General features: G+C 37.8%; 1 protein-coding gene across 2 annotated transcripts in view; it reads right to left on the reverse strand.

The window, feature by feature from the left end:
• The window catches only part of exoc6 (exocyst complex component 6), a 65,608-nt gene that overhangs the window by 8,503 nt on the left and 36,102 nt on the right, over positions 1 to 21,003 (reverse strand). The window contains exons 16-21 of one of the 2 annotated variants that reach the window (XM_088916368.1): positions 20,582 to 20,693; positions 19,906 to 20,040; positions 19,017 to 19,196; positions 18,296 to 18,325; positions 13,099 to 13,240; positions 6,566 to 6,639 (exon numbers count right to left, since the gene is read on the reverse strand). In XM_088916368.1, the coding sequence (XP_088772494.1) occupies positions 6,566 to 6,639; positions 13,099 to 13,240; positions 18,296 to 18,325; positions 19,017 to 19,196; positions 19,906 to 20,040; positions 20,582 to 20,693 (673 nt within the window). The remainder of the gene's footprint in view (positions 1 to 6,565; positions 6,640 to 13,098; positions 13,241 to 18,295; positions 18,326 to 19,016; positions 19,197 to 19,905; positions 20,041 to 20,581; positions 20,694 to 21,003) is intronic. The other variant, XM_088916369.1, reaches the window with a different exon arrangement.

Consider the following 21,003-nt stretch of genomic DNA (forward strand, 5'->3'; position numbering starts at 1 on the left):
GCATTTGAAATGCTGGTTAACAATCCTGTGTAGTCTATAATTCGAATCCAGGCTGCACATTTATGGGATACTGCAAATACATTCTGTAGTTTCATTTTTTCTTAGCTATAAAAAAAACCTTGGCTGAAAGACAATAAAATGAAATGGTGTTAATTCAGAGACCTGTATGTTGATTCAATTTTCCTTCTCGACATGTAGAAAATTCCTATCAAATACTGGCAATCCACTGTCACCAAAATGAATTAATTTAATGGAATTTAAGTTTCACATCAATGACAATGATGACTTGAAAATAAAGTGTCAATATTACTTTGGCACTGCAAGAACTCACATGCCTTCTCAAAATGAAACTCAAATATGAATTTAACATTTTTGCACAAAAAAAATCAGCCATTCACTTAATTTTCGTTTTAATGTGAAAGGTTCTCGCCATTCCATTCTTCTAAATCTTGACTACTGAAGCATGATAAGTTATCAAGAAAATTAAGAGCAGTTATTACAAGATCCTTTGGCACCTCTCTATCACTGAGTTCACAGACCGGTTTTACCAGCTACTGATCATTTCATTTAATTGATGGAACCAGAGTCTTAACCTCTTCTGCACAAGCGTCTGCCTTATCCAAAAGATCCATTATTAAGATGAACATTAATCTGCATTGTAGGCGAAAAAGATTAGAAAAGGGTTTTCTGTATCTGGTCACAAACAGGAATGAACTATTTAAACCTTGCTTTCATGCCATCTTGAAATAAAAACCGACTCGGCTTTAACTACCGATCCGGACATCAAGAAATGGCAATATCTGCATCATTTCTAACTTTTGTAAAATCGTGCATTCGTAAAGCAAAAGTTTTTTCTGCTGTCTAGACTAAACCAGTTCTATCTTCCCAAAGTCTGCAGACTAACATGCCTGTTAGAATGTCATACACACCTAAAATACACTTAAAAAACTTATTTTTAACATTTTAGCCATGTTGCATAAGATAATTCAGACGTTGTGTAAAAGGTGATCATTTCCTTCCAAATTTAAAAAACCTTTTAATATGTCAAAACTGCCCCTGAGGAGTAGTTTTTTTGCTTACTTTTTTTTAGGTGGCGTGCAAATTAGTTCAAAAGGATAAAAGCCTCCACACCTCTTTAAATGAATTAAAAAAGTGAAAAAATGTTAACTGTTTAATTTTAGAGCCTGACCTGTCATTCAGACAGTCATTCATGTTATCATAATTGCTCTACCTGATCTGTAGGTCTAACGTTGTGGGTGTTTTGTAATAGCAGCAAATGTAATTAAAGGTTCACTCTTTTTTCATTTACACTGTAGTTAAATAACTATTTTACCATGGTAACTGTTATTCAACAAAGATAGAGTTTACAGACAGGCAGGAAACCATGCTTTGCTGTAAAAATTACTTGGGTAGAATGGTCTCTGATTTCACTTCAGTCCTCCCACTCTACATTAAAAATAATATCGAAAAAGTCAGAAACATTCTGATTAACTGTTAAAACCTTGCCCACAAAGGGTAAAATAAAATAAAAAGGGTAGATTACATTGATAAGCTAGTGGCTCGCAAGAGTGAGTTTAAAACTGTTTAATACATTCTCAAAATATAAAAATAAGTGTTTTGGTAACAACCTGATAACTTGTTGTAAACTGAAAAAAATTAACTGTGAAAGAATAATATTTTAAATATTTTTGTTTTAACTGAAATATATATGAGCTGGAAATTAAATAGAACCTTCAGCTGCTTCTTTTGACCCAAACACGCTACAACAATACTACAACTTACAATGGTGTGGATTTAAAACATCCTTTAAAAACTAACTTTTATTTGTTTTTATTTGTTAATTATTAACAAATAAGCAGTGTATTGTATGCTGACAAAAAGCAAACCCTCTTGTTGGGAGTATTCAGTATTCATAGAAAGCAATAAATCGTCCGGTCTTCTACTCTCAGGTGTTCTGTCTTCCAAATTTAGTGCTTGACCTGCTGTTCAGACTTAGATTCACATTCTAACCTAAATACCATGAGGCAGAGACTGACGTTTCAAAAACTGCCTCACACTGTATACTGTCACTGGGCAGTGAACAATTTCTAACTTTTCATTAAATTAATCTTTTGTAGTCATTCTAATACATAAACCAGCACCCGTTACTTGAAGTGTTTCAGAAAGCTTCATTAAGTTCAAGTCAAAAAACTGTTTGCTATTGTTGTGGCCACCTTGGTATCCAGACTTCTTTAATGAAACATTATCCTATCCAGTAAACAATGTTTCAACAAGATTTTACGAACTTACGTGCACCAACTGATACTCTTGCTTTGGCAACTGAAACTTGTACAAAACCATCACACACGTCCCCCGGCACATGGACTGCCAGTAACAATCAAGGGCAAGGAGAAACTGCACCCTCTGAAGTAATGTGGCCGAGGGGGTGAAGTGGGGGTGACCACATTTCTACTTATGATACGTGTTGGCACTACAAAACTGGAAAAAAAAATCCCCAGAAAACTCCAGAGGTGATGTCACTCCCCCCAGAATCAAAACGACTTGCTAGCATTCCTTGTGAGTCCAGCGTCCACTGCCCCAGGGTGCCCCGGTGTGCTCTGGTTTCCCACAGGACTCCCTTCTTCAGCAAAGGAAAACCACAGTGGATTATTCTAGTGCATTAAAGGGGCACTGTGAACACTGGGAGACTAGCAGATGATCACGACTGCACTATGTGAACATGTTTCACACACACAGCTTCAAGACTTTGATCAACACAGCTTGCATGTCAATAATGCATTTTCCTGTTCCCCTACCAAAACTGTCTACTAATACAGTAGGCACAGGTATAGCTTTGGGCAAACGTCAATAAACATTGTATCCATAAATACATGCTCTAGTCAAAAGTGCAAGGCAAATATGCAGCAATATTCCAATGCTATCTGCCTGTAATATTACAATAACTAACAATTTCATATTAAAACAGGGGCACATTTACCTAAAATATTGTGTCTTATCTGGAAAACCATAAGTAGTAAGTGGGAAAATGCCCCCAAATTCTATACCTTTATAACAAAATAAATCAAGCAGACCTATTGCTAAATGCATTCACATCTTCCTATTCACATACATGATTCACAGTAAATTATTGACATCTTCAGCTTTCGGGACCTGAACCTGTTATTGACTCGAAACCATTCTGATCACAATGACCACTCTGCTACATCAGGAAAGAGGTTGCCGGGACACCAGTTAACCTCACCTTCTACCCTTCCTCATCAGGCAGCCCAGACTTTTCAATCAGCATTGCCATACCCCAGAGTAAGAAAACAGGGCCGAGAAGAGAAAGTGTTTTTTTACGCCACCAGCCCACAAGGGCTTGAAAGCGAGAACCGGGATGAACTGCAGAGCATGAAGGTTTGCGAAAGAAAAGTTAAGCACACTTTAGGAATCCTACATGTTTACAGCAGGCTTTATGTGCTGGAAAGTACCAAATCACTCGAACGCATTTTACTGCAAAAGAAAAACATTTATACTGGCGCTAAAATTACTAATGTTCTTTAAAAAGATGACAATCAATGCACCCTGCGAGAATCCAGTTTTGCAGTAAATAATGAGGACTGTAGAAGCTGTAAAAAATCCCCATTGAGGAATAAAGGGAGTGGGACAAAGAAACAATTTCAAACTAAGGCATGATGACAGTACATGAATGGGAGGAAAAAGAGTGAACCATTGTTGAGATAACTGGCTTCCATTAGTGATCAGGTGATTGGCAGAAAGATCATGATCTTTCAATCTTGGGTCAGCTCCTTTTCAAAAAAGGGCATTCCCACTGATCCATCTTTTAGCTACAGTCTCTCATCGGATCCCAGGTCTCCTGGCTTTTAGCTTTGATACTGCTCAAGCTTTCCCTTGTATCAGCCGCTACCTGTCATCAGCTATTCCAGAGAGCACCACGAGCGGAGAGAGCCTGACCCCAGGGCACCGCCAGGGTGAACAGGAAGAGCCTGACCACTGGGCTTCCTTCCTTATCTTTCATAAGCTCCCATGTACAGAGCCGTATCGAATTCAAACTGCACAACACCTCCATGACCCCCTTAAGAGCGTTTTCTGAGAAGGTACTGTTTTTTTTTAGGTACCTCTGGAAAACAATGACAATCATTCAGTTTTCAAAAATGGAACAAAAGCCCTTCTTAAGACATTTAAACACAGAAAGGGGGACAACTTGTACAACCACTGCTAGTGGTGAGAAAATCCCACATTTGTGCCAAATCGCTTGATTCAAAGAACTATTTCAGAGAAATGTTTTTTGATGTTATGTTCTACTTGCTTTGTCTTACCTTTTCTTATAGCAGAAATGTCTTTATATAACAGCCAGCAACTTTTAAAGAATTCCTTTGGAGATTTAAGAACCATTTCAACACATTTCTCAACATGCAGCACTTTAACCAATCTGTGGCTCTCACAGCAAATCTCTCACTTAAAACGCTTAAATGATTCCTTCAGTATCATAACTGGCTTGAGAATAAAGGGAGCGAGAGTGGAAATCAGGCACCTTTACATTTTATCCCCTTCAAAAATGCACGTTGATGTGGCTGAGTCGTTTCATCGTTGTGCTGGAAAATTTAACTAGACTCTCCTACTGTAGTTGTCTCGCTGATGGGAGCATTTGCAGCTTCAAATAATTCAAATATTCCAATAAAATACTTCACTCGTGCATCATTATTGACACAAAGAACTATCTTAGAAGTCCCACACACACAGACTATCAGACTTCCGTGTTATCAGTATGTCTCAAATTCTCACGCACATCTTGTTTACTCTCATGTGCAATACATCCTTATATTAAGTAATGTTTAGAGCAGTACACACAATATACTTTATATTCAAATACCTGGCTGTCATCACATCTGTATCATTTTTATGTAATTATTAAATTGCAGATATGCCCAGAGGACAATCTCATTGACTTTATAAAGAACCATTGGTCAGGTTTAGAATGTTACCTGCTGACTGGTTATAATTGAAAGTTTACAGACCACATAGTAAGAAAAGAAAGAGGGTGATCAGTATGCATGAGAAAATACAAGACACACCTACCAGCACAAAACTGCAGATGTGAACAACATCCGGGAATAGAGAATTTAATGGTGCTTCCATTTATAAAATGTACATACTATAGTTAAGCCAACAGTAGTAACTGTGAGGTTTCGCATTGGGTATTATTTTTTTTTAAAAAGCACATTAATTACAGTCAATGCATCGTGTAAATGAGTGATAAAAATTAGCATTTTGACTATCTTTTAACAACATGACTGCATGTTGTGATGATATCATCACTGATGACTGACTTTCACAAAAAAGTGCAAATGTGTATCTTTAACAGTCTCTATTGGTGTTTTGTATGAACACTATCAGAGAAACTTTAAAACTAGCTGGCAACATTACTTCTTTTCAACCAACTGCACTGTGTAAAGATAGGCCTTTGACTAAATGCACTGTTGAGAACACGCCAGACATTCCTGAAGCACTTCCATCCATCTGTTATCAGAAAACCGGGGCGCTGCAGGACCGAGAAGAGCACAGGGCACAAGGCATGATCACACCCTGGACAGGATGCATGTCCACTACAGACTATGCTCACACACATACCCACAGGGACAATACAGAGTCCCCATCATCCCACCCAGCAAGGAGAAAACCCACACGCACTCAGGGGAGAACATGCAACCCCACAGAGTTCCCATCCAGAACTGAACCCAGGATTCAAGAGCTGTGAAGCATTAGCACCAACCACCAAATAACCCTCCCTGAATCACATATGTTTTGTAAGGTAACATGAAAAAAGGACGGTTCATCAGTTTAGAAATGTTAACGGGATAGAACAGTTGGAATATATTAGAGTTACAATGTGTGTCTGGATTCATGACATGACTGCAGAGACCTCTGTACAGTTTGCATACACCCAAAAATAACAGAGGTAAGAAATTAAAGTACAACGTTCAGGTGTAATGTTTAACTCAGTTTTTTTTGTCAGATTTTACTATGGGCTGACAACAATACACAAATTGCCATTTATGTCTTACACAATTATTATAGATAATAACCTAAACTCACAAATCCTTACACACAGTGATTCTCTAAAAATATTTTTAAGCACTATATGGTTTTTAAGCATCTTATAAAATAATCTAAATTAAATGGCATAGACAAAGATGACCAAGACCATTCTTCATAAAAAAGTATGCAATTCAAGTTGTAAGGATTTCTTTTTAATTTGAGGTTTTAACTAACAAAAAATGGAGGGTGTATGTGGCACAGGTTTTCATAACCTCTCTTCTGTAAACCCAGGTACCTGTGAAGAGCAACCCTCTGGCAGCAACTGAGAGGTCACAAATACTTCAGGACAGAAAGTGGTAGATATAAACAAGGTACACAGCGAGTGGAGGAACGCTGTTCAATAAAGCGCACAGAGCTACAATCCATCAAGGGCTCCCAATCGACGCAGCTCAAAGGCGCTTTAAAGTTCGTCGTTCCTCCCACCACTGCAGCATCGCTTATCGAGAGCAGAAAGGGGAAGCCTTACTTGTCGGAGGTCGATGAACGCTAACTGCAGGGTGTCCCCCTGGAATCCCGGCACCGGCTCGGAGCTAGCGAACACTGCAAGACAAAAACGCACACAAAACCGCTCTCAGGCTGAGCTCGAAAGCAAAATACCGAGAAACCCTTGGAACATGCCACTGCACATACGGTTTATTATGTGTACATTGAGCCACACTGACTTGCGCAGTGAAGCAGGGATTTACCCCCATTAAAGTACAATTATTACAGTTAAATTGATCCCACACCCAAGACCACAAAAATTAAAGTCATTTCAGACTTTTTTATCGTGTGTTTAATAAGAGTAATCCTTCAATACGATGGGTTCATCAAGGTTAACCTGTATAAAGTTTACAAGTCGTGATATGTTATATTCATCTGGGCTAAGCATTCTCTACTATTTTTACCCGCAGGGGGAATGATTACAAAAGTATTTTGAGAGGACACCAATTCCATTGCTGTCAACATATTTTTAAACATCTGCTTTTGTTACAGCATCTGCTCAATAAAAATCCTACCTCTAGCCAAACAGCAATTACAGACAGACAGTAGGGTGGGGGGTTAGCTTAACATGCAGACAACAGGTGGAATGCTCTGATCACCACAATCACTATTGGCCTGGAATGTCTGTTCTTGCCTTTTAACAAGTTTCTGATGATGGAATTTTGCTTTTTTTCAGAAAGTTTTGAAGTGGGATCATCTGATCACCAAACACTGAAAATTAGAAAAGCCTGAAGAAAAATAATTAAGAGACAAACTAACCCTCTTTACCTCCATCAGTATAAAGATATACAGACTGAAAAATACATTTTGGCCACTTTCTCCCCTAATCTGTCACATGTTTTATCACTGTACCCATTGTAAGCTTTCAATCCCTGATCAATTCTGTTCCATTACAGCTTACTTGATTTTCGCCTCACACAGCTCCCTTAATTGTTTTGAAGGATATTTTCCAAATCATACATTTCTTAAAGACGTCAATATCCCTGCTGTCTAAAGTGAATCACAATAAAATAACTGAAATTATGGTTAATGATACCCTTAGTTTTTAAGCTAATGCTAAAGGACCAAAATTATAGCCCTGCTCAAGATTAAGGATAAGAAGCAGGGAAATTGTATGGCAGAGGCTTGTATTAGTATTATTGTTCAGTATGATGTTGAAATTCAAAAAGTGAAACTGTTCATAGCCCACTGTGAAGCTATGCAACTTTAGATTTTTTTAAATGCAAAAGAAGACAAATACATTAATGGGTAGGGATTCAATTATAATTTGTATTTACAACAAAAAATAACCTTTAATTCTTTATCATGGTGTTTCTTTAAACTTGCCTTTCACCAATTCTGTTTCCCAGTTAAAACACATAAAAATATACGAAGTAAGAAAAAAGATGCTCAGTTTTCTGCCTCATCAGATTCTACAGTTTACAAGCAACTCTGATCACTAATTCTTATGCCCATTTAATCTGGATCTCAGTCCTGTCATTTACCAATGGTATATGTGTATATAGTTCAGGTGGGTAGCTGCGTCAGCATGCGTAGGCTGCAAAGGAACAAGTAATAGGTTTATTCCATGCTGAAAAAAAGAAAAAAGAGAACACAACGTTTCAGCCGTGGAGCCTTCTTCAGGTGTGAGAGAGACAGGGCCATAGGAATAGGAATAAATAGGAATAAACCTATTACTTGTTCATATGTGTATATAGTTGTATAGTTATTTTGGCCAGCTGCTGAATGAGACATTCTCACGATATTCTTTTCAAACAGATTGGTGATGTATGTAGCAAAAGTCAAATGAATTAATAATGATAAACACCCAACACCCAGAGAATAACAAATACATTTACTTAAACTGGGATCTAGTGAAGATACAATGACTGCTCATCGTCTTTTAAAAGAAGATTATGCTGTCATTAAATAAACACTGTAAAAGTGGAATGAAGGTTTTTTGGTTGTTCTAATCTTGGGATGCAAGTTCGGCCTCAAAATCCTAAGAAATGTCCGCGATTCAAGAAGCCTCTGTGTTCTTATGGTTGTGATGATCAATGCTTCTCCTATTACATGCCTCGAGGCTAAAGGAACTAACCATAGGTGCTTTCAGTCAACACAGTCTCAGGTGAGCTGGTTTAAAGACAATAATACTAAAAACAGTCTTGTTTTTTTCTGCTCCTGCAGAATTAATCATGTTAAAAAAAATCAAAAGTATTTCAAATAAATTTCAATAATATTATAGTCATACAGCCATATTACACTCACAAATATCCAATTAAAACAGCTTATGGAAAGAAAAAGAAAAAATGTTTTACCTTTCACTTCAAAACATAAATGTGCTTTAGCTGTTTATTTTCTGAAAGCAATTGTGTTTCTTCCTATTTAGAGTGAAAGAGGAATATAGTAACAACAAAATAATAGTCCAGTGTAACATGAAATAACAGATGGTTCACTTCGTCCCATGTATGTTACACACCAGCTCTGAAATGACACCTAAAATAGTTCAGAAGCAGGTTTTTCCCCTTTTACCAGATTTGCTGAACTCAACGATGAACTCTCTTTCACCCGGTAAAATTAAAACCCTGCCTGAAGGCCTTCGCAGGGCAGTCAGGTATGAGACGCTTGGAGAAAGGTAGATGTTCAAAAAGGGCACACTATCAACAGACGCTGTGCAATCAAGTTGAAAAACCCCCTACAAAAGACAAAAACAGGGCGGAAAGAATAACCCTTCCCTACAGTACCTCTTCTTCCAACACCCCCTCTTAATTATGACACTCATGCAAAATTGTTGTCTCAAACATGGCTCATTAAGTTTGTTTCTGAAGCATACAGATCCTTTTCATGTCAGGCTCAGGATCGCTGTTTTGTCAGTCAATCCGATCTGGGCGGAGGTGACCAAAGGACAGTGACGTGGGACATGAGCGAGGCCATTGCTGGAAAACACGTCAGCCCTTAGACGGCTGGAAACTTCCCTTTTAAAATACAGAGATCAACAGAACTGTAGTCCCTGACTGACTATGTGAACTAAAGTAAAACAGCAAAAAAGAGCCACGTTTTTAAACTACAAAAAAATCTGTATCATAAAAGTACAGTGTATGTACTGTTAGAAATTAATACTCACGGAGGGAAAAATTGTGTTCTGATTGTTTAATTATAACTCTGTTTAAACATCTATTTTTAAAGAAACGGCTTCTGTATTTTTTCTTAATTTTGTTCCTTTTTATTAAGAGCTGACAGACTGAACAACAGAATAAACAGATGGTTAGAAATATGTGTCTTAGTCTTCTTTGAAGGTGTAGATATAAAATAATGTTTTAAAAATGAGTATTTTATTTATTTATTTTATGACATATCTATAATTCTACTAAATAAAAATATTTATATTATAAGTTAATAGTTATAGTTAATATTAATAGTTGTGGCCCAGTGACAGCCTTGATCCATAAGCTCTGGGCAGAGCAATGATTTCTGATTCTGTAAGTCAAAATGTAAAAAGAATGTAAAAAGAAATCATATCTGCAATGAAAGCGAGCACCCTCAAATATTGTTTTAAAATGTTATTATTCAAGCAGGCAGATGGCTCAAAATTAAATAATACTGAGCTAAGGGACAGAAGTATTTTCACTTTAGCACAGCAGAAGAACAAGTCAAAGTCAAAGAACCCTAAGAAACCCAAAGAACATCTGGTCAACTTGATTTTTTTCTCTCCAAAAACTGTATCCCCACAATTTGAGTTCAAAGCACACTTCTTTAAGTCAAGAAAGTCTCATAATTCCCCTGCATGTAGAAATAAGTGTGAGGGTGACACACCCCATTATTAACTAAACTGTCTTAGAAAGCTTTCAATTCTCTGTGAGACAATATAGGGACAATGTGCATAACCACTGAAATACCCTCATCTTTTGGTTCTGGTTTCTGTTTTTTAGTGAGAGGAGCACATTAAAACTGGAAATATACTGCACTGAAAGGGAATCAATATTGACAAGAGTAGGCCCTACACACTAATACGGAAAAGCATTTATTCGGAAAGTCCAGCAGTTGTGCTTCCATCATGTTTGATACAGAGAGGGGTGGCACCTCTTCCCTGTGAAAGTCCAACCCTTTTGTATATCAGGCTTCACACATAGGACTGCTAAGCCCTTCCAGCACTGGTAAAACCCCTCACCAATTTATCATTTACAGTAGGAAGCTACCTGCCATTTGTGAGTTATTTGCATACCCTAAGTGCTAATGGAAATGTCACCGTTGTGACCATTAATCCTGAAATGTCATAGAAAAGGACTGGAGGAGGGCGATGAATCGTGGCATAAATCACGGCCAACAGGGTGATGTCTGGAATGTGTCTCTGACAGTCCTTGTGAATGGAGCCACAAAGCCAGCTCCAGTGGAGTGCTGTTTTAATTTATCATGCAAGTTTCTGGCACCTCTCTGTCAATGAAGAGGGCACAGGGGTCCCTCCATGGACAGAGGTACAGGGGAAATGTGAAGCCAAAACTGTTGTGAAGCACTAAGAGTTTCCTTCCCTTCTTTTAATAACGGGACTTCTACAGGGCATGCTGCAATTTAAGCCAGGACACACAAGCTAACTGATTGAATAAATATGTAGAAAGAGGTGCTGGCCTTTTGTGTCTCACATTACAGCAATGAAAAAGGGTAACCTTAGGCTATAGACGAACCCCTCAGAATGTTGTAGGTTGCAAATCCCCTCAGAAATATGTCCTAATGTATTATTCAGGTACACAGAGACTTGAGCTGTTAAAACTACCAATAACTTTCTATAACTGGAAGAAAAGTCCATCAAAACAAAAACACCAAACTCTTGCTGCATAAAACAAAGAGTAGCCTTTGGCGAAGTGCGACAACAACCCAGCAAGTGGTACAAAAGTGCTCTGTTGAAGTGATATTTGTCTTGGCAAAACGGTGGTTTATGTTGTCCTGCGCTCTGGCATGTGGAGAATGGCAGCACAAGCTGCAGGGAGGGGGCAGGAGCTGAGTGAGTCGCTTGAAAGAGCAAAACCGAGGGTCAAAACGTAGCCTTCAAAGCTGTGAGTTAGCAAGATCCAGTTTTACTCCAGCTACTGAAAAAGGTTATGAGAGTTCAAGGCCGTTAGACTTTAATATTGGACTTAACAAGTCACAGCTTCAACTGGAAGAGTGTATCAGATTGTACTTCGCGCTTTAGATGTGCATCAATTTATTTTATATTGTTGAAAGCTATAATTACATCGTCTGGTGGAAACCCACTAATAGCCAACCTGGTATTTGAAATTGTACACTCTGCTGTAATAAATCATAGGATTCCTTAAGAAAAGCAGGTCAGTTTTTTTCATTCTTTGAACTTGTTCTGTGCTGGTAAACCACAATGTGACAAAGTGAAATGAAATTATTTTTTTCTTTTCAAACAATTGAGTGCCATTGGCAGTGTTTATAAATGGAATGCTTTTTGATTGAAAATGCTTTTAATTACGCAGGGAAACATTACAAGCATATTGTAAATTGCAGACAATACTTCAATTTAAATAGATTCAAAATTCATTTCTTACAATGACATAGGTTTGTTGTTTTTATGAAAAAAAATTATGTAGAGGACTTTTAAAGCCACCTATATAACAACAAGCATAATCTGTTACAACTATTTGTGCAAATGACTTTACAGGCATACAATTTGTCTTAATCATTCATAAGCAGAACTCCACGTAGAGAGCTGTCAAGGGTTCTCTGCACATGCAGATCAGTAACAGCAGTCATGGAATATGTTTGTGTAAAATTGTATTGCCCTTTGTGTCTTTTTATGCATGTTATTCTATGGGGGTGTTTAGGGTTTGCACAACAATTCTGACCATATTAATAATTTATTCAAGTAAGTCCTTCATAAAAGTGAAACAGGTAAAGGTTAAATGAAAGTATAAAAATAAGTTTAGTATAGAAACACACTGTAGCTACGAAACTACTGTAGGTTTCAGGTTATGGACCTCATTACAGTATCTAAAGGCTGTACTTGTACTCTACTGTTCTATTGGGAAAGGGCCTTAAATCACTGATACTGCATCAGGAATGGACATGTCAGGTACACCATGAAAATAAAGTGTGCTCTACACTGGCACAGTTTTCAGTTTTTCAGATCCTAAGCAGTTACAGTTTTTTTAAAAAAGATATACAGAACCCCTGTTATCCAACAGAACTAGACAATTTCTACTTCATTCAAACTTGATGTGAACCATTTTTACACTAACCTTTGCACAATGCTATTTAGCATCCTTTTGCCATGCTACCTCAAGCTCACTCTGTTCGAATGATCACAGTCTTTTGTTCACAGCAAAGTATGACCTGTAAATCGTGCTAGTTTAAGCAGCCAAACCCAGACGCCAAATAGAAGCTGACCTGAGTGACTGTGATATTGCAGGCCTGTAGCTTTTCCACTCTCTCGTCACAAACCTACCAGGCATCTGCCACAGACAAGAGCGCTGTGTTGTCCAAGGTAATGAAGGCAAAATCCCCAGTTCAACACTATTAGGCTTAACACGTCCCACTTACATTCACACTGTATGACATCCAGGTTGAACTGCTGGATGGCTCCCATGCTTATTTGTTTCAGCTCACTGTCAAGCAGCATTTGCATTAAGGATGTCGACAGGTGCTTGCAGGCTGACATGCAGGCTGTTTGAGCAACTTTTCCCTGAAGGAAAAAAAAGAAAAAAACATAAGACCTCTCTAAACCACCGCATATACGCTGGGTCAACAGAACATGGTAAAAGATTAAGGTTCACTTGCTAGGCAATGCCAGGGGTGCCTGTTTCCCCTGATTGCCTACATAATCTTTTAACACGCATCCAAATCACATACGCAACATGACCACACAAGCAGATCGACACAAAGCTGACAGCTCTGAACATACTCGCTTGAAATGAACAGGGTTGTGCGACTGCAAAAAAAAGACAAGCAAACAATACAGATGCATGCACTACCCTTTTCTGCACGTACGTTTACACAGTTCATATAACAGAACAATAAACGACATGTAATTTGGTGAACTGTCAGTTAACCCCAGTCATTAAAATTATTTTTCAAAACCCCAATGTTTTTTTTCTGTAGCTTTTGATAAACTAAATTTCAGCTAAATAAGTCATAGAAATTCCTATTACAATGATAATAGGAATTGTAGGTCACTTTCTTCTTTTAAGAACAGAAGGAATGGGATTCCTCAGTCTAACAACCCTGGTAATTTCTTGGTTGCTATCAGCGCATTTTACAACCAACCCTGTCTAAAATAAAACTTCAGCATCATGATAATGGTGAACTGAAATGTTCAGGAAATCATTTAGGTCTGTTGAAGGCAAGTGGGAAAGGAAAATGGAAAAACAGGGAATTGTGTAGAAGGATGACAAAAGTACACTTCTCACTCCCTGCACGGTGAAACTGGAAACCCAGTGCAACTTCATGTTGCACAAACATCTCTGAACTGATACACACAAATTGTTCCCATATAAACTAATTCTAGATATAAATAACGCATTTAGAATAGTTTTTACATACAGCAATATGTTGGAATGTTTAAAAAATCTTGCGCTAGTTTAGTTGATGCCTCAAAAAGAAAAACAGAGTCTTACGAATGCAAGTTGAGAAACACTGACATGCATATTTATTGTAGCCTAAATCAAAACACATCATGTCAAGCCTCCTTCTCAGATCCCATCCTGGGACACTGTAACTAAATTTGGTGCCTTGAATCTTTTTTTTTTTCTTTTGAAGAGACAGTGCCCTGGGAACCACACAGAGCCCCAACGTCCAGTGGAGATGCCAATATCTTAGCTGCAGGGCTTGGAAAGAAAAGTGGTAGCAGAACCAAAATTGACAGGAATAGATGAACTGCTGAAAAGGAATGCATGAAACAATGCAAAAACCAGCATGCTTGAAAGTCCCCCAGTCTCAATGGTAATTACATTGGGAGACATGCAGTTCTACTCCCCAAGCAGGACAATATCAATATGAAAGGAAGTATGAAAGAAATGAATGGGCCACAGTTCATTTAATTACAGTGTAATAGGTCGGAGATACTTAATGGAAATGTCATTTTAATTTAATGGAACACGTATTGCACTTTGGTTTAATTCACTGCTCCATTAAATCAGCTCCGTGTCCTATTTATTCTGCAACTGTAATGCAATAACAGGGTAAGCAGATTAATAGGTTGTCAAGGAAAATTCTAACCTTCATTATATTTAAATGCAGATACATCTATTGCTTTCTAAACAGCAGCATTTCTGTTTTGCTCTCTGATGTGCAGCAGGACCAGCTCGGACATGCAGGTAAAGTAGAGTAGGCAACACTGATTTGATGATTAAGGCGGAGAACACGATGACGTGTGCAGTACAAGGTCGCTTTTGGAACAAATTATACTTAAGAGGTCTGCTGGCACAACAGTGACTGCTCAAAAATGCACAATGAATTATTCAAATATTTATTTTGACCATGCACTGGGCTACAGGCTTATTGTAATGATAATCCGCATATTATGTGTAAAGTAGTTTGAAATAAGAAGTGGCACGCCAATGTTTTATAGCAATTTTGTCTCCTTAGGAGGTAATCACTAGTACATGTTCAACACAATAAAAAAGATGCACATTGTATTGGTGGAATTTTATAAATGGAGCTCAAGTTTACAAAAGCATACAACACCTGATGCTGAATGGCTATTAACTATTAGTTAAAATGGCATGAATGGATTTCACAGTGAAAATGAAAATTGTACAGCAAATTGTTTAATGGAAGAAAAAACAGTAAATAAAATCGCTATCTATTAGTTTTCATAACAAAGAGTTTAGTATCCTCAGAAGCAAATTTGTGAATGACAAGATGTTTAAAAAGAAATAAAGGGCAGAGCACAGTTTAAGCTTTTTCTAGGCCCGAGCTCTGCACAGAACTGAGGGTTCTGCCGACAGTCCTAATGATGAATTTGACTAAGAGAATAAGAAACATCTCAGTTTTAAAGGGAACAACAAATTACAAATGCAGTTATTAACTCTCTACTCAGGATCGGAAAGTGCTTTGGTAGTTTTCACATTCTCTTACTAAAGGAGCATTAAATTGGTATTTCCCAGAAACAGCACAATTAATCTTTCATTTACCAGACCGTGAATTTAGGAGTAATATCACCCTAAAGATGATTATTGGTCTTTACAATTTTATTAGTCTTTATATTTTGACAGTAATTCTGACAGTGACTATGTGTAAAAATCAAAGTCGCATTGTGATACAGAATTTGTTATACATAATTTATTCTGTAATTCTGCTATACAGAATAAGAAGGCAAAACAGTAAAAGATTAAAACAGTATACGTTCTCTTGTTCCACAAGGAGTAAAGCACTGGCTAGAGAGCCTTCACGGAAACTGGCAAAAGAGAAAGATACTGTCTTAACCTAAGAATGACATTTCTTTAATGTGTTCAAGCTGAGATCTGTGAGCAAGATCCAAACACTTGATACCTACTTTGCGATTTCGACACACTGTGGACAGAACACAAGCGATTCTCCAGGCACAAAACCAGGCAATAATAGGCATGTGCTCTTTAACCTTCTTAAACCAGAGAATGCTAAAGGAAGAAACCCCTTAGCAAACAACTTATATTTCAAAAGGAGATCTGCTGACACATTAAATCCTTTCTAGAGCAGCCAAAAGCTTTTTAAACTTAAGAACAATTGCAACAAAGATACATTTAGCTCCTAGGAAATTCCCAAAGGGTCAACCATATGCATCCTTTCACGGCACTTTTCCTTTAAAAGAAGAAAAAAAAGAAAACTTACACAGCTTTCTTAATCGGCACTAGCTGCCTGAAAAGGAGCTTTCATCATTCAGTTGAATGTCAGTCAATATGATTTATGGACTGCATTCAACAAAGTCAAAGCTTATAGAATGAGAAATATGACTACAATCTGCTAATTTGTTTTGCATTGATCCACTTAAAGAGCCAAAGACCTGCTGTCAGGCTGAGTCCAGCAGCACAATTATCCAGCCAGTGACAGTTTCATCCATCCTCCCTGCCAGGGCTGTGCCAATCAAAGGCAGTGTGAGGTGACATTTGGTGGGGTCAGTAAGGAAACCATTCTCTCGCTAGCCTATACGGCCATTTGATTGACATATTTTCAATCTAGCTTGTGGAGACGAGTCGGCCCTTACCCACTAGCGCCTCACTGCCAGCTGTGAGTTCTGACTTTCCCTGCCAATCACCCAAACAATGAACAACAGGCTTGCCCATCCCCCCAGCCCAGTGGATAAAACCCTCCCCAGAACCCCCTCTCCGTCCTGCACAGTTAAATATAAATTATTCAGATATCAAAGTCTTTACTTGAAATGTAAGGCTTTCTGGAGTGTTCATCTACAAGCACAAGCAAATACTGACATTGTGCAAGCATTGCTTACCTGTTTGAAAAATGGAGGTTGGAGTGGGGAGTTGTGTCAGCGTGGAACAAGCAGAGGTTAATTCCATGCTGAAAGGTAAACACAAGGTTGTGTTTTTTTCCCTTTCCACTTTTCAGCACAGAATTAAGCTCAGCTTGTTTTAAAAGTAGCTTATGGTGTGCCTCAGACACAGTCAAATAACGGGTTAACATCTCTCTTAACTTTAAGAGAGTTCTCACCTCTAACCCCATCAAGATGAACTTACTTTATTATGAGATGATGAAGTTTATTTGTTACCATTCCAAAATAAGATTGGTAAAATACATATACTAATAATAAGGCAACCATAAATCATAACAATCACTCTTCTTAGTATTTGATTTTTCACTCCAGTGTTTTTTTTGTGAATTACACACACGAACGGAACAGAAATATGTAACGGCTATAAAAATAGCAATATTTCTGTTAAAAAAATGTTTTCATAAATAATGAGAAATGAGAAGTGCAGTTCCCATTACAAATTTTGATAAATAGTCAGATACGTAGAAAACAAATTAAAAAAAACTAATTGGCCAATAAACTTTGTGAAAAGGGTTTAGACAGAGAGTTCAGGCTAGACTAAAGCAGTCACCATTGCATGTGGAAATACAGCATCCGCTTCTAAATTATAAGAGCCATTTAGTCATTTTAGTTATTTCTTCTTTAGAACACACAGACACTGGATCCTTGGCTTGTCCTTGCTGTCAACGGGTTCTGGGGCATCAAATACGATAGACAGATACTTGATTGTCCACAGCTGTGGAAATTTGTCTTTGGGTTTTCCCACAGAAGTACAAAACACAAGCAAAACATAAGAGTCACATAAAATCACAACAACAGTATGTACTACATAAATAGTTGGATAAATAAATAGGTAGAGGGGGGGAATACATTTACATACCTTCACTGAGCAGTTTAACTGAGTCATTTTTTTTCAAATCCAGAATTTAGACTGAAACCAACAAATTTTCAGAGCTGTGGCTGAATGACAAACTGAGACGTTCTTCGCTCGCAGCACAGAGCGGTAAAACGACAGGGTGTGACCATGACCAAAACATTGCTGTACGCGTGTATGGACATCGATCTGTTTAACTGCACTGGTTATGCAAACTACTTAACAAGCAAGGTTGAGACAAATGTACAGATTAAAGACACTTGGCTGCATTAAACACTGAAGAAGAACTCATTCAGCCGACTCCACTGAGGTTAAACGTGGCGAAAGCAATAAGCCTGGAGACAGTCCACAGTCCTGAAATGTGCATGCTTGTGCTTTTGTCATCACAGCCGTTTACTTACCGACATTGCTGCATGGTCATTGTTGTTATTCTGAGCAGAACCCAGCAAGGAAATCAAAAATCAAATACGGACAGGGAAAGAAAGCACGGCAACAATAAATGGGTAGAAAGGAAAGGCAGAACGAAAGACAGGTTTTAATTTTAAGAGAACTTAAGGTCTTTTAATGTTACAAATACTTGCCCTAGCCAGGGAGGGAAACACTCCTGAGCTGCTTTAAAACCTAAATGTTACATCTTAGGGACAACCTTCCTGTGGAGAAGAATAGGAAGCTGCACCATATAGCAATTGGCCAATTTTAAATATTTAGAAGATTAGTCAAGCAGTCACCTCAGTACCTTAAGACCTCTTTTCCTGTTTATCTAGGAAGTTAAGTCTGCAATAGGATCAGAGGTATAGTGTAAAGGATAAAGGACTAAATAGTATAATTGTCTTTTCCCCCTATTGAGGATTGCTCTAACTGGATTAAAAGCCACCTATGTAGGTAATTGAAAGATTGTGCTGCCTGGAAATCCGAAGATACCTTTCAGTTAAATTAAAAACCCCCTCACAGGAAAGCACAATACTATTCTTCAACTCTCTCACTGCAGAATGAGGCTTAACCTCACACACAGGGTTTCGTGTTAAAAACGACCACCTAGCATTAAAAGATAATACAAGGGAGGGCAGCAGTTCTATGACAATTTCAAGTTCTCTGACAAAGTTTTAAACTTAATATACTCACAGGCAAGTGCGTGAAGACTTGGAATGTGCTTCTGAGGAAATTGATGAGGTCCATTAGATATCCACTAGCTCTTCCATCAGATTCTGACATGGTCCACTCATAGTCCGCTAGCTGAATGAACTCATCAATCTTTTGGTTCAATTTAGTATAGATCTCTCCTTCTGCTGCATGTCTGGCATCCTAAATACAGCAGGTATTTTATTATTTCACATCACCTTCAATCTTACTCTTATCATATTAAACACTGATGCAATATTTCTTCTTAGCTTGCAGTTCTATTGGATTTTGCTAATGTTGGCCATGGACTACTAAAGTAGCCCAATCTGAGATGTGACAATGATAGCAACATTTTATCACTGTCACTGTTAAATAGACCACTTATTTCACGTGTGTTCTATCTGCATAGCTTTGTATGAGACAGCTTAAAAAAAAGAACACCCAGGTTCATATATACAGTAAAACCTTAGTATTACAGAAAAAAGCATCTCCAAAAATGTCAACTCAAGAGTACCTGATGTACTACCAAGCCTCATTTTATGCAGTGTTCTCAGAATGGAAGAAGGAAATTACCTTTTTTACAAAAGCCACATATAAACAGAAATTATATACATGTGTTCATATAAATTCACATGCATGCATACACAACTTCAGGCACAATGTGGCTTGGCCATTTATGTATACATATTTTGCAGATTTGTCGTTGTTCAGGTTTTACAATCGGCAGTCCGTGACATTCCCGTTAACTTATTTTTCTGTTGCCGAGACACTGCAAGTAATTGTTCTCATGTTTTCCAGGACCTGTGCATTTTGTAGGGTCACACAAACTGTGCAAAAACAACTAAGAAAGTGTGCCAGGTATAACTGAACACATTTCTGCTGTTTTGCATACCTTAAACGTGGAAAGGCCATAGAGCCTCGTAGTGTGAATGGTTTCTGGGGAAACATTTGTGATGTTCGTTATAAAGTCTTCCAGGTATTTACAGGCCTGTTCCAGGTGAGTCGTGTTTATAATGATCTGAACCAGCTACAAAGCAAAAAAACAACATCAGGTTATTTCTCTCCTCCTCCTACCTGTATCATGACCTGGTTTTAAAGTCACAGAGCAGCCACCACCCAGAGAATTACTTCCCGGGATTAACTGCATTGCAGGAAATGGTACTTAACTTTATTTAGGTTCTGTAATGGTAGAAGCAAACTATCACTCTTAAAATTAAAAGCACATTGTTTCTCAATTGGAGGAGGAGCAATACGTTTTTAAGTGAGGCTTCATAAAGGGCGCAAGATAACCCAGAGCAGAGTAACTCTAATCAAACTGTAAATCTGCCTCTTATCATCCACATCAAACTTCTTTTTATACTAAGAGTTTTAGTTTATAGCTATGGTATGAACAAATCCTCTCTGAAATAACTCAAACACTGATACTAACGACAAATAAAAGGATGCCTTTGTCACACCATATTTCTTTTCCAGATAGAACAGAATATTCTAATTTCTACCCAAATACTTATGATATTCTGTTCAGACACAATAGTAAAATAATACAAATCCAGATGCAAACAGCATACCTCTGTCAAACCTATATGTGGCTTTTTGATGAGGTTCTGAAGACAGCTACTTAAGGTTCTGGTCAACAGCAGGTTTGTGGATTTCCGTAGCATGTCATCTATTTCTGTTGAACTGGAATTGAAAACACTTTTAAGTATAACCAAATACGATCTATTTCATCATTCACACAGATTGGACAGACAGATAAAGATGACAGATTGGGAAAGGTTATATTCCTTTAAAAGACAAAAACTACATTATTTAAATACCTAACTGTATTATAATAAGGGTGTTTTCAAGAGACTAAAGTACACCACTAAGTTTGAAACCATGTGGACTGATGAAGCCTTATATTAGTGCATTACACAGGAACACCGTGAACTAGTAAACAACTTCATCAAAAGACTTTTCTTAAAAGAAGGAGACCACGGCCATTGGAGTC

The sequence above is a fragment of the Atractosteus spatula genome, chromosome 5 (assembly GCF_055471065.1).
Source record: "Atractosteus spatula isolate fAtrSpa1 chromosome 5, fAtrSpa1.hap1, whole genome shotgun sequence".
Classification (NCBI taxonomy): domain Eukaryota; kingdom Metazoa; phylum Chordata; class Actinopteri; order Semionotiformes; family Lepisosteidae; genus Atractosteus; species Atractosteus spatula.